Source organism: Silurus meridionalis, chromosome 28, assembly GCF_014805685.1.
Source record: "Silurus meridionalis isolate SWU-2019-XX chromosome 28, ASM1480568v1, whole genome shotgun sequence".
NCBI lineage: Eukaryota > Metazoa > Chordata > Actinopteri > Siluriformes > Siluridae > Silurus > Silurus meridionalis.
Genome location: NC_060911.1, coordinates 8,279,012 through 8,293,846, shown reverse-complemented (window position 1 = coordinate 8,293,846; position 14,835 = coordinate 8,279,012). Strand labels below are relative to the sequence as shown.

The 14,835-nt window shown below is 38.5% G+C and overlaps 2 protein-coding genes across 3 annotated transcripts; both read left to right on the top strand.

Moving 5' to 3' along the window:
- The first annotated feature begins 7,265 nt into the window (after positions 1–7,265).
- On the top strand, positions 7,266–10,345 carry LOC124381451 (gamma-crystallin M2-like). Of its 2 annotated transcripts, none has more exons than XM_046843077.1 (3): positions 7,266–7,277; positions 9,748–9,993; positions 10,070–10,345. In XM_046843077.1, exons 1-3 carry the CDS (start codon positions 7,266–7,268, stop codon positions 10,343–10,345), a joined length of 534 nt encoding a protein of 177 aa, XP_046699033.1. The 2 variants fall into 2 exon arrangements, with proteins under 2 accessions (XP_046699033.1, XP_046699032.1); XM_046843076.1 differs by lacking the exon at positions 7,266–7,277 and adding an exon at positions 9,640–9,654.
- A 3,208-nt stretch (positions 10,346–13,553) lies between these two features.
- LOC124381455 (gamma-crystallin M2-like) lies at positions 13,554–14,339 on the top strand. Its single transcript, XM_046843081.1, has 3 exons — positions 13,554–13,582; positions 13,679–13,924; positions 14,025–14,339. Exons 1-3 carry the CDS (start codon positions 13,568–13,570, stop codon positions 14,298–14,300), a joined length of 537 nt encoding a protein of 178 aa, XP_046699037.1. The 5' UTR covers positions 13,554–13,567; the 3' UTR covers positions 14,301–14,339.
- Positions 14,340–14,835: the final 496 nt, after the last annotated feature.

The following is a 14,835-nucleotide window of genomic DNA, read 5'->3' as shown; positions in this document are numbered from 1 at the left end:
GCATGAGATACGTCTCTACTTTTCCATGCACTGTTAAATGAAAATGCTTGAATGTGGTTGAGGAGAGGAAGTCAAGGATTCATCACTGAAGAAATGGCTTTATGAACTGTGAGCAATGAACATTACACCTACTTCTTAACATAAAACATAGGTGTACTTTAAACATGTCTTCTTTTATTACCTTTATACAAAAATTTACCATACAACATGTATTTAAAACAAGCAACACAGAGAGAAGGGGAAAAAGGGTTTATGTACATCCAAAATGGTTTGAAAAGATTTTCCATTTGAGAGAAGCTTTCAAATGGAAAGTAATAAAAAATATCTTTATATATCAAATAAAAAAAAAATTCAGGAACATCCAAAAACCATTAGTACTCTTTAGCTCTTTTCAAAACCCTTGAATGTTATATACCCTATGTAGAATATAATGCTATATAACATATTTCACCCCTTTGTACTGACACAGCTTGAACCACCTCTGTTATGTTGACTCATTACCCAAAAGTAACATCCTGGCAGCTTAAGGGATTCATAAGTTAAAAAAAAAATTATCTGTAACATTATTGGTGACATGTGTCCTCATTTAGAATGGATGAGGGAGGTGGAGGTTGCTGCTCTTGCCCTAATTCGATGAGAGTCCAGGTGCTGGATGTGGAGCAGACATCCTCACACAGCGATGTACAAATGGAGAGTTAAGCAGGGCCTGGCCGAACGTTTTTAGTCGATTTCCGGTGCCTTGTTTGTCAGCAAGAACATTTGTCAACAGCCATATTGATTTAGCAATATGGCAGAGATTGGCTGGGAGTTAGAGCACTGTAAATCAGGTTACAAATCAAGATAGCTGCGACACGCTGGAGTGCACGCCACTTCGAACGCTCATACTGAGATGAAGGTTAAACGCTAGCACATAATCAGGAACGAGCCTGGGAAGTGCACGGCCTAAGTGTTTATTTAAAAATTGGAAAACTTAAAACAAGTTGATTTCTATCTGTTTTTGAATGTATATATGTTGCTGCTAATGGGTTTTGAATATGAATATTTTGTTGACATGTAAAAATACACTGTTAAACATGCATTACTCTAGGGAAATAATTAAAAAAGTTGACAAGTTAAGAAACTTTTATTTGTATGTGTGGGGGTTTGCTGATGCGTGTGTGTGTGTGTGTGTGTGTGTGTGTGTGTGTGTGTGTGTGTGTGTGTCTACACTGAAGGCAAAAGACCAATTATATCTGGCATGAGGCTGACAGAATTCACCTGAATGAGAAAAAGCACACCTACTCTCCATCTAAGACGACTTTGAGCAGCGCAATCAGACGCTCGAACACTACACACGCTTGCGCACTTCACAGAGCCTCTTTTTAGTACACAGATATTATAAGGCGCAAACACATTCACACATCAGAGATCATTTAGAGTCAGGTAGCCGTCGGCATGAAGAAACACATCTCCCATCATTCTGTCTCAGCTTCACACTGTTGGCTAGAAGGCCTCTAAGAGTTTGTCATGTCATGTGAAAGACATACTTCCCACAAAGCACATACAAGACCATGTTTGAGAGAACACAGAGGAATTAGCCTGTATAAAATAACAACATTCAAGACAAACTCTAGAAGAATGAAACAACTGGCACAATGTTTGTCCCAGATTAAGTTAAAAAAAGATTGCTGTCCCACAAAAGTGTTAAAAATGTCGTGAATATTTCTAAAGCCATACTTAAATGCATAGTATCTACAGTAAGTGCTATATTTAGTAGAAAAACACTGAAGGCTTCAAGTTGGCAAAAGAAAAACATGCATCATATCCAGCTTAAACCTAATCATCAGTGTTGACTGAATGTACAGATAGCAGACAGACAGGCTGAAATGCTTTCCACAAAATATACTAGATCATTCACAGCAGATCGTGTCAACATGCACAGGGATGAAGCACTGCATTCCATTCAATCTTAATGAAAATCAATGGAAATCTTTTGAATTAGCAATGTTCTGCAATAATAAACTCATGAGTTAGGTAGATCAGAAGCATGTATTCAGAAGCATGCATTCTAGGTTATGTATATAACCCTGGTTTCCTGAGGGAACGAGATGCTGCGTCAACAACAATTTGGGAATGTTTCCATGTGACCATACAGGGAGTCCCTTTTTATAGCAGACAAACACTGTACACAGCTGGTTAAGCTTTACGTAGTCAGGGGCCTGAAAGGTGGAGGATAAAATGTCTGAAGCAGGACAGGTGTGGGGAAAACAAAAGTACTTTGGCAACATACCCCAGTCTAGGTTAAAGAAAAGCACTGGCCATGCCTGAGGTAAACTCCAAAAGAGACCGGGGCCATGTAGAGGACCTGAAGATCCCCGACCCTCTTTAGGGAGAAAATGGCCAAGAGAAAGACAGTCTTAACTGTCAAAAATTTTACGGACCCCTCAGTCAAGGGCTTAAAGGAAGGTTTAGACAGGGCCTCCAGAAAGATAAGCAGGTCCCACACAGGCAATCTGTGTTCTCAGCCACTGGGTACCGCGGTAAAAACGGTTCACTAATGGGTCCTTGCCCAGCGACTGCTCAGCAAGTGGAGCATGATAAGCCACAGTAACAGACACAAAACCTTTCAGGGTGGAAGGAAACAACCTTGTAGCGAACTGTTCCTGAAGGAATTCCAGCACTGAACCAATGGGGCAGTTAACTAGATACGATAAGTGGAGTTTACACCATACAGTAAACAGGCCTCCTCATGGAGGTAGCTCTGGGTTGGAGAATGGTCTCTACTCCATCGGCTGAGAGACTAGAGACTAAGAGCGGTTCCCCCTTCAGGGGCTACAGCCACAGCCTCCATGGCTCTGGGTGGGGGTAAAACAGTGTGCCCCCTTGCCTGAGAGAGAAGGTTCCTCCCGGGAGGGATCTCACAGAGAGGTTGCACGAGGGGGGCTACCAGGGATTGTTGAACACAGGGTTTGTTGGGTCAAAGCAGAAGTGATGAAAAAAGAACAGAGATATTTGCTTTGAAGAGCAAGTAAGTATAAAACATTACAATGAATATGAGTGAACATTGGTTTAGGTAAAATTGCATGTCTAGTAAATTTATATTTGTTGCTGTGTAAATAGTGTATAGTGTATAGTATAGCTGAATAAAAGTCAATTATTTAATTTCCAATTAAATATTTGTATCCTTTTTTGTACTCATGTGCAGCAAAGGAGTTAAAGCTTTTTTTGTCAAATCCAAGGACTAGCGAAGAACAAGCTAAAACAGGGTGCTGCCTCGTTTGAGGCAAAGTCATAATTTACTCCTGAGGTAGCCAGTGTTCCTGTTCCTTTCTGCTCCTCTGATCTGCCTGGTTCGTCCCGGCTCTCTGCCTCTGGATGGGGTTTTTCTTCTACAGAAGGCTACTCTGTGCAGATGGGGATGGTTTCGCATCAATGGCTAGTGGATCTTTGAGATTACGAAGCAACACAGGAGCTTTAAGACTGGACTTGGACTGTAGTTAATGTCAACAGTCTGCTACAATGGCTCAGGACCACAGGTTGCATTTAATCATCACTGCAGACCTCAACAATGATTAACTGTAATTAACAAACATTTGGTGCCACCCCGATGATGATAGATTTTTTGAGTCTGATAATGACCCTTTTGTGTGTGGTTCCTGTCAAGGTTTCTTCCTCATGCCATCTCAAGGAGTTTTTCCTTGCCACAATTGCTAATTTCTGTCAAAATAAAAGTGAATCCAAGTCAAGATTTATACCTAAAACCATAAAATTCTTTAAGTTTTTATTTAAGGCTCATCAATGTCAAAATAACATTAGAAATTCTCCTGACAAATTCACTTCAATATAGAAAATGTGTGGAAACCAGACTAGAGTAAAATGTAAACGATTGTGTGACAACAAAACAGATTTCAACATTGCAAGTTCTAATAAAAGTCAGACAATCCCAACAGGAACATGGAGGTTTCTGAGGAAATCAGGAGTATGTCATGATTTGTCCAAAATTATACAGCCTAAGGAACAGGAGTAATAGGATTGCAGATGAATATAAACTCATGACAATAAACACAACACAACAAAATTAGTGTAGCTTTACAGATCTAACAAAGGCTCATTGTTTTATTTCACAAACTGTAATAAATGGGGTATAGGGAAAGGTGGAGTAAAGGCAGGATTGATGCAAGAATGAAGAATTTTTGACACCTCCCAGCTACTTCAGTGCAAAATCCACGTTTTAAAGCTAAATAACAAACGTGCTACCATCTGCATACTATTATAATAGCAATTCAATTCTGTACTTTAATGCTGCAAAACATATTCAACACCAAGCATAAGATTCTATGATCTATTTCAAGATAGAGAAAGGTGCTTTGCATGATGACATTCTTGTGTAACACAAAACATATTCCACTCTGGATGCTGCTTCTGTAAAATCATGTCGTAGCTTTCTCCAGTACACACATGAGCATGCCAAATACTTTACTATTCTAGGGTTAAAAATAAAAGCAAGGATAAAGAAAGTACACTTTATTTACTCTTAAGAGTTGTTCAAATTGAGATTATTTGGGGAAGCGTTTTCTTTTCAATCCTTAGGGTGTGCATTATGTAAGACAAAAGACTGTTATAAATCCCACAGCTGTCATGCTTTGCATTAAAAATAAAATGCTGTTTTGGACTGTTTTCTGATATTATGTAAGGTGCATTTCATCCTCTTGCACAGCATTCAAATAAAACTTTTGTTTGCTATCACACTATTTTTATTCCTATCCAACATACTGCATGTTGTGCCCAAGTTTCTGGAGGCGGAGGCAGAGGTGGAGGCGGTCGGCGTTGTGCTGCTGTTTTATGTGCATTATTTTTCCATTAAAGAAATAGAAGTTGATCCATAAGACACGCGCATTAACAGATGGAAAAGCTCTCTGCTTAAGCCTCAAATACACAAACACACCAATTTACTCATGTTTACTGCGAACAAAAATCTCTGCTCCAACCACACACCTTACTCATCTGCTAAGCATGTGTTTTATCGATCTAAAAGGAAGGGTAATAAATTAACACTGAGATCAGCTGTGATGTATTTGCAACTAGCTGTCACAGCTTGATCTTCTGACCTTAGATACACAAACACACCCTTTATTGAATCCTGGCAGGAACAGGTCCTTCTCTAGCCATTCCTGAGGGAATGCAGTGATTATCTTTAAGTCTCTCTGTGTGTCGCTGACTGCTGCCTTTCATCTGCTCTTAACACTCATGTGTCTCCACATGAAGACAGATGAGTGTGTTAAAACGCACAGTCAGACCACCTCGAGGGGAAAAAGCACCACTCGGGGAACAGCTTAACTTACTTAACACTTGACCTTGGTCATTAAAGAGCTGGTGGAAAAAACAGTCATATATCTGAAGAGCTTCCATTGGGACATACACACACCCACACATACACACTGTCGTAACACATGAGCCTATCATGCTAACATTTTATACAGAAAATGTTTTGTCTTTCAGAGGCCATAAATGAATGCTGAGGCTGATGTGCACGACTGTCTCTTTACATACAGGTATACAAACAGTAGCTTTTTTGTGTGTGCTTCTGGAATAGGATGATGCTGATTTGTTTCCATCCATCTCACTCAAATTCAGCTTACAGGCTGCTCTGGGCTGTTTACTGTCACTGGACTGCACGGTGGATGATGGAAGGCCAACAAAAATGCTATCGATAGACTAACAAAATGAGCCTAAATTATGACTAAGCCCAACTATGCAAACATACAAAAATCTCTCTTGAGGGTTAAATAAATATGATGTTGAAAGTCTTAAATGTGACAAATTGATTTTTGATATTAAGTTCATAAAACCATTAAATATGATGCCAGTTTTGCCAGTAAAATATAAAAATTAAAAGTCTTTTAACACAGACTGTATTGTAAACTAGTTTTGTTACTGTACTTAAATCATTTTGGCTACTTTCTAGTATTTGGCTTACAAAGATACAAAGATACATAGAAGCAACTTTTACTCTTTACTCAACTACATATTTAATTCAATATACACTGACCAGGCATACCTTAATGGCCATTGATCAGGGATAACATTATGACCACCTGCCTAATATTGTGTTGGTTCCATTTTTGCTGAGGAGACAGTTCTGACCCATCTAGCATCAACAGCATTAAGTTCTTTTGCAATTTGAGTTACAGAAGCTTGTCTGTTGGATTGGACCACATGGGCCCCCACGTGCATCAATGAGCTTTGGCCACCCATGACCCTGTTGCCAGTTCACCACTGTTCCTTTCTTTGACCACTTTTAATAGATTCTGACCACTGCACAACAGGAACATCCCATAAATGCTGCAGTTTTGTAGATGCTCTGACCTAGTTGTCTAGCCATCACAATTTGGCTCTTGTCAAACTCACTCAAATCCTTACGCTTGCCCATTTTTCCTGCATTTAACACATCATGTTTGAGGACAAAATGATTACTTGCTGCCTAATAAATCCCATTAACTAACAGGTGCCATGATGTAGAGATAATCAGTGTAATTCACTTCAATGGCATAATGTCATAATGTTACAGCGCTTCACTTTTTCCACCTTTTGTTATGTTAAAACCTTATTCCAAAGGTTAGATTAAATTCAATATTGTTATTGAAATTCTACACACAATACCCCATAATGACAACATTAAAGAAGAAGTTTGTTTTAAATCTTGCAATTGATAAAAAAAAAAAAAAAAGGAAAAAAAAAACTTAATGTGTACATAAGTATTCACAGCCTTTGCCATGACTCCCAAAATTGAGTTCAGGTGCATCCTTTTTTTACTGATCATTCTCGAGATGTTTCAACAACTTGATTGGAGTCTACCTGTGGAAAATTCAGTTGATTGGACATGATTTGGAAAGGTACGCACCTGTCTATATAAGGTCCTACAGTTAATTACAGTACATGTCAGAGCACAAACTAAGCCATGAAGTTGAAGGAATTGTCTGTAGACCTCAGAGACAGGGTTGTATCAAGGCACAGATCTGGAAAAGGGTACAGAAAATTCTCGGCAGCATTAAAGATCTTAATGAGCATAGTGGCCTGCATTATCTATAAATGGAAGTAATTTGGAACCACCCGGAATCTTTCCAGAACGGGCCACCTGGCTAAACTGAGGAGAGAAGGTGAGAAGAGCCTTAGTCAGGGAGTCTACCAAGAACCCATCCACTCTGAAAGAGCTCCAGCATTTCTCTGTGGAAAGAGGAGAACCTTCCAGAAGAACAACCATCTCTGCAACACTCTGCCAATTAGGCATGTATGGTAGAGTGGCCAAACCGAAGCCACTCCTTAGACACTAGAACTAGAACTAGAAAAACTCTTAGACACTAGAACTCTTTGGCCTGAATGCCAAGCATCATGTCTAAAGGAAAACAGTCACTGCTCATTAACTGGGCAATTCCATCCCTACAGTGAAGCATGGTGGTGGTAGCATCATGCTATGGAGATGCTTTTCAGTGGCTGGAACTGGGAGACTTGTCAGTCTTTTCGAGTAGCTATTAGAGGTAGTGACTCATGCCGTAGCCATGTTTGAGATAGATTGGCCGGCCGATCAGCAGAAGCTCGCACTTTTTACGTCGCTGCCTCCAAGCCGGGGTCTGCCACTTTTATCAGACCTGCACACCTCGGTGTCCAAGTCTTGGGTGAAGCCTAATTCAGCCTGCCCCTTTAGTCCTAGGGTGTTGGTATATGCTAATGCAGTCAGACTGAAAAAGTAAGGTTATGGGACGGTTGTAGAGACGCTGGCTAGCTATCTCTCCTTAGGTGTTGCGTCATCCCAGAAAAAAAAACAGGCGCTGCCCTCCAAGCCCTTTCAAACTACCTTGGCGCTGGTGTGCAAGGCTTATGCCTCAGCAGGTCAAGCTGCTCGCTGTCTGCACACCATGCTTGCAGCAGGCCTATCAGTCTGACTGTCAGGAGATCTGAGGGCTCCGCTGTGCAACAGACTTAGCTCTCAGGGCAACTAAAGAGACCGCAAAGGCCATTGGCCAGTCCATGGCCGCTCTTGTGTCTACTGAAAGGCACCTGGTATCTCCCATGACGCTTTTGTGGAGCTGCTCGGCAGGCGCAGCCCCAACCACAAACCTGCAAAAAGCAAAGCGTCGTGACTTGCACTTCCCCTTCTAGGAATCCTGTAGCAAGCCCATAGCCCCGTGAGTTGATGGGTCTGAGGACTGTCAACTTTAATAGAGGAGCTTCGGCCAAAAAGTCCTGATATAGGATCATCTGGGGACTTCCCCAGGAAGGAGCACAATGCACCTCAGTATATGTTCCCCACCCCACTCCGGTGCCCTCAAGTCTATATTATTGATTGCCACAAAAACATTGAGCCCAATATATTATTGATTAATTATCAAGTAAAATGTTTCAGTATTGTAAATCCATCATGCTACAATTACTATAGGCATATATAAAATTATGGATTCACATTTGTGGAGTAACCATCAAATTTAATGCTGGTAATTGTGTGTATAAAAAGTCCTGCAATATCAAATTTGCATGTTGTGTAAATAGGTGTACTACTGCATCAAGAACCATTTAAAATGCTATCAGTTGCTTGTACTTATAAAATTAATGTGTGTTGTGTTAGACTAACAATCCAGTTTATATTCTTATCTTTTAATTTACACAAACAGTATATTTCTCTTTTGCTATTTCTTTTTTATTTGTACATTTATAATGTTCTGAAAATTAAACTAGTAATTCTTAATGAAAGGATGGGCAGACTAGCTGTAAAACATGCACTGAAAAACATGACATATTGTGAGGGGGGAAAAGTTCTTTCTATTGCATGCCATCGCATCATGCAGTGCTTATTTTATCCTCATGGAGACAATGCTACTGTACGTCCAAATAAATGCTGAAATGTCTTAGCCCTGAACAGTCAACAGCAAAAGTTTCAGTACCAATTCCTCTGTCAAATAATATTAAAGTTGTTGATTGTACTTTTTCATGGAATAAAAAGAAAATCTAGTTTTTAATTTGAAATGCATGTATATTTTGTTATAAATAGTGTATGTGTTAATAACACTTGTGATAATCAAACAGAGGAGCATTTAATGGATCCATCATATCATAAAGATTATTGTACAATGTTGAGAGATCAATGAATTTTAAAATAATTTAAAAATAAATAAATGAGCAGCCATGTCTTTTAGCAAAGCAGTTGCGGAAAACAAATCTACACAATGCATTCTGTAAGGGATAAATAGCCTTTCTGTGCAAGTGCAATCTTCATGTCATTATCTCTTTATAAGTGTTTCAAAATGGCTTGTACCTCACTAACACTAACAAAAACAAAAAAAAAGCTGAGTACCAATGCTACATTTAAAAGCAAAATGGTCATGTCTACATTCAACACTAAATTCTACAACATATACATGTAAACAAAAGTCAAATACCTACCGATCCATTGTTCTGAATGTTTCTGGAGCTGTTTTTCTCCTAAAAATGTACTGAAAGCTCTTTAGCTCTCCATGGGCCTCTGGACTGTGTTGCTTGGTCAGGAGTTTTTACAATAGTAGTCCTGTCTCATTCTTTAGTCCTGGTCAGGTATAAATTCAAGGGACAAACCGGTCAGGATGTCAGTTCACCAGCTGAAAACTGCTCGAACAAACCAAAACAGCCACCATGACTATGGGCAAGGTGATCATTACAGATAAACTTATTTGTGTTTAAATACTGTGTTTGCTTGAACAAGTTTGACTCATAGCCCATTTGATCCTTATATTCAAACAGGTGATCTTCTATGAGGACAGGAACTTCATGGGGCGCTCCTATGAGTGCACCAGTGATTGTTCCGATATGTTCTCTTACATGAGCCGCTGCCACTCCTGCAGGGTGGAGAGCGGGTGCTGGATGGTCTACGACCGCACCAACTACATGGGAAACCAGTATTTCATGAGGAGGGGCGAGTATGCTGACTACATGAACATGTGGGGCTGGGGCAACAACTGCATCAGGTCCTGCCGCATGATCCCCATGGTATGTTAATGTGAAAATTTTGGTTTTAAAATATTGTGCATTTCTTAGTTAACTGACTCTTACATTTTCCAAACAGTACAGAGGATCCTACAGAATGAGGATCTATGAGAGGGACAACTTCATGGGACAGATGAATGAGGTGATGGATGACTGTGATTCCTTCATGGATCGCTACCACTGGTCCAACGGCTGCATGTCCTGCAATGTGATGGACGGTCACTGGCTCATGTATGAACATCCCCACTACAGAGGCAGGATGTGGTACTTCAGGCCTGGAGAGTACAGGAGCTTCAGGGACTACGGGGGCATGAGGTTCATGAGCATGAGGCGTATCATGGACTCTTGGTATTAAATGCAAACTATCAGTAAAAGTGTCAATAAACATATTATAAAATCCAGCCAGTCAAGTACATCATTTCTTTGCCACCACAGACTGATTTTATTTATTTATTTATTCTTAGTAAACACATTGGTCTTGGATCAGAAAATGGAATATAATTTGGTATGAAAATTAAACCTCAGCTAAAATGAAATCCAATTTCAAATTCAACTGAATATTGTATTTCATATTAAAGTATTTACTAAAACATTTGTTTCAGGAAATTCTAAAAATTCATATCATTTTAGATATCATATTAGAAATTCAACAATTATTATTTTTTTAATTGTAAAAAATACTTTGAATATGGATCCTCCATCACTACAAATGCTACAAATCATTTATGCTCTACTGGCATAAAAGCATGCAAAATGTGCAATCACCACTATATAAATTGCTCATGAATTTGACTATTCTCACCATGACAATGCTAATTTTCGTGATTATACTGATCAATCTTGGTTTAGCAAAAAACTAATAGTAAGTATACAGTGCATTGTTTATTGTTAACATGTTTAATAAGTCTTTGTCTTAGCTTGATGTATGTCACATAAAACAATAGCTGGCTAACTCTACTTTTATATTAAATTCTATCCATGATTCCATATACAGTGAGGAAAATAAGTATTTGAACACCCTGCTATTTTGCAAGTTCTCCCACTTAGAAATCATGGAGTGGTCTGAAATTGTCGTCGTAGGTGCATGTCCACTGTGAGAGACATAATCTAAAAAAAAACCCACAGAAATCAAATATATGATTTTTAAACTATTTATTTGTATGATACAGCTGCAAATAAGTATTTGAACACCTGTCTATCAGCCAGAATTCTGACCCTCAAAGACCTGTTAGTCTGCCTTTAAAATGTCCACCTCCACTACATTTATTATCCTAAATTAGATGCACCTGTTTGAGGTCGTTAGCTGCATAAAGACACCTGTCCACCCCATACAATCAGTAAGAATCCAACTACTAACATGGCCAAGACCAAAGAGCTGTCCAAAGACACTAGAGACAAAATTGTACACCTCCACAAGGCTGGAAAGGGCTACGAAGAAATTGCCAAGCAGCTTGGTGAAAAAAGGTCCACTGTTGGAGCAATTATTAGAAAATGGAAGAAGCTAAACATGACTTTCAATCTCCCTCGGACTGGGGCTCCATGCAAGATCTCACCTCGTGGGGTCTCAATGATCCTAAGGAAGGTGAGAAATCAGCCCAGAACTACACAGGAGAAGCTGGTCAATGACCTGAAAAGAGCTGGGACCACAGTTTCCAAGGTTACTGTTGGTAATACACCAAGACGTCATGGTTTGAAATCATGCATGGCACGGAAGGTTTCCCTGCTTGAACCAGCACATGTCCAGGCACATCTTAAGTTTGCCAATGACCATTTGGATGATCCAGAGGAGTCATGGGAGAAAGTCATGTGGTCAGATGAATTCCAAAATAAAACTTTTGGGTCATAATTTCAGTAAACGTGTTTGGAGGAAGAAGAATGATGAGTACCATCCCAAGAACACCATCCCTACTGTGAAGCATGGGGGTGGTAGCATCATGCTTTGCCGGTGTTTTTTTTGCACATGGAACCGGGCGACTGAGAGAATCTTTGTAGGGAGCTCAAACTCCATGTTTCTTAGCGACAGGCCAGAAACCTGACTGATCTAGAGAAGATCTGTGTGGAGGAGTGGGCCAAAATCCCTCCTGCAGTGTGTGCAAACCTGGTGAAAAACTACAGGAAACGTTTGACCTCTGTAATTGCAAACAAAGGCTACTGTACCAAATATTAACATTGATTTTCTCAGGTGTTCAAATACTTATTTGCAGCTGTATCATACAAATAAATAGTTAAAAAATCATACATTGTGATTTCTAGATTTTTTTTTTTAGATTATGTCTCTCACAGTGGACATGCACCTACGATGACAATTTCAGACCACTCCATGATTTCTAAGTGGGAGAACTTGCAAAATAGTTCAAATACTTATTTTCCTCACTGTATATAAAAATAAAACTGAATAAAGATGGAATGAAATTGTTTTACATTGCTTCACTTTAACTGTTCATTAAAATTTCTGAACTCCACAATCATAATGGCTATTTCTTGTTACAATGTTAATAATATTTCAAGTTTTGTCACACAAACAGATAACTAACAAACAAAGGAAAGATATATAGAAAGAGTTAGACTCAACAAAAACAACAAAAGCCTACGTGTAAATAATTTTTAATCAACAGCAAATGTTAAAAATGTCTCAAAATTGCACAAATTTAAATATATATGTTTGTGTGTGTGTGTGTGTGTGTGTGTGTGTGTGTGTGTTTTGGATTAAACTTTACTTACAGAATTCTAATAAAATGTAAGTGTTAAATATTATGTGCAATGAGCCTGCTATAAGTATATTTATTTTTTACTATCAATTAGATTTCACACATTGTATTTTAGCATGTTAGTGTTACATTTAAACTTTTCATAGGCATTGTCTGCAAACTAAATTTACAAATCTAAGCCATATTGTCTTTGAAGAACGATTTGATTACACAGGAACGTAGTATGAATGAAGCACTATATATGAGATTTATTAAAGCACTATTCATAGGAGGGTGGACATTTATTTAAAAATAACCACAGTGAAATAATACTAATTCTATTAATATGAATAGTTTTCCTAAAAGCTATTTGCTGTTTTATTAAAATAAAACACCAGATGTACAGCGCTGCCAAATAAAAACATTAATAAACATGTAAATAACTACAAAAATCATAATTGCTTGTTTTCACAATTAATTCATTTTCTACATGGTGCAGAATTCTACAATTTTCCACATTGTAAATTCTTGTAAAACAATATGAACTGTTGTCAATTGGCATATTATTTCACAGTTTATTCATGGTAATTTTCCACCCAGCAAATTACAGCAATTAAATAAATTTTAACTGCCACCTTTCCTGCCAGTCTTTTAACCATTTCACAGGATTTATTGATGGTGTATTTTTTATATTTTAAAGGAAAATAACAGCTTTTTGTTGGTTTCTCTTCCTTTTTGTAGACTAACACTGTGCTATGTTGCTTGCTCAGGAGTTTTAACAATAGACTTTCATATTCTTTGGTGCCACCCTGGTATAAATACATGAGAGAAAACAGGCAGCATTTCAGTTCACCAGGTAGAAACTGCTTAAACAAACCAAATCGGTCATCATGAGTAGAGGCAAGGTAAGAAAATGATGTTTTTTCGAGTTAACATTTTAATGTTGCTAGGTTTGTATAGAAAATGGTGTTTAATTAATTTTAATACTCAAATCCAAACAGGTGATCTTCTATGAGGACAGGAACTTCATGGGGCGCTCCTATGAGTGCACCAGTGATTGTTCCGATATGTTCTCTTACATGAGCCGCTGCCACTCCTGCAGGGTGGAGAGCGGCTGCTGGATGGTCTACGACCGCACCAACTACATGGGAAACCAGTATTTCATGAGAAGAGGTGATTACGCTGACTACATGAACATGTGGGACTGGGGCAACAACTGCATCAGGTCCTGCCGCATGATCCCCATGGTATGTTATTAGGTCTGAGATATAAATTGAGAACTGATTGTATATGCATGTCAGAAGAAAAGAAAAATTATATGTAAATGATGCTTTTCTTCCCAAACAGCACAGAGGATCCTACAGAATGAGGATCTATGAGAGGGACAACTTCATGGGACAGATGAATGAGGTGATGGATGACTGTGATTCCTTCATGGATCGCTACCACTGGTCCAACGGCTGCATGTCCTGCAATGTGATGGACGGTCACTGGCTCATGTATGAACAGCCCCACTACAGAGGCAGGATGTGGTACTTTAGGCCTGGAGAGTACAGGAGCTTCAGGGACTACGGTGGCATGAGGTTCATGAGCATGAGGCGTATCATGGACTCTTGGTATTAAAAGCAAACTGAGTGAGAGTGTCAATAAATATATTTTCAATAAAACCCAGAAATGTGTATCATTTTTTGTCTGTACAACCTCCCAAGCAGCACTGCAAAGTCAGTCACAGATCATAAGTGCATATAATTTAATAAAAAAAATTATAACCCTAACCCTATCAAGCATTGTACAAGCCCCATACAATACAAAAGCAAATCTTAGTAAAAAAGAATGAAATTTTCTGAATGTTATGTTAATTGTGCAATTAAACTATCAAATGGTAACTGATAAGACATCTGTCTTCAACAAACCTGGGCCCAAATTAAACTTGTAAATATTTTGTTGAGTTTATGTTGCATTTTATAAGATCAAATCCCCATTTAAAATTTAGAAATCATTTAAAGGCATGTTAAAATTAATGTATTTTTTCAAGGGGTGAATTTGGTACTTCTAAGAAAATGTGAACGCAGAAAAAACAAATTTTCTATCAGTAATGCATTATTTTATGTTTAATGACAAACATCATGTTACCTTTAACTTTATGGCAATTTTAGGC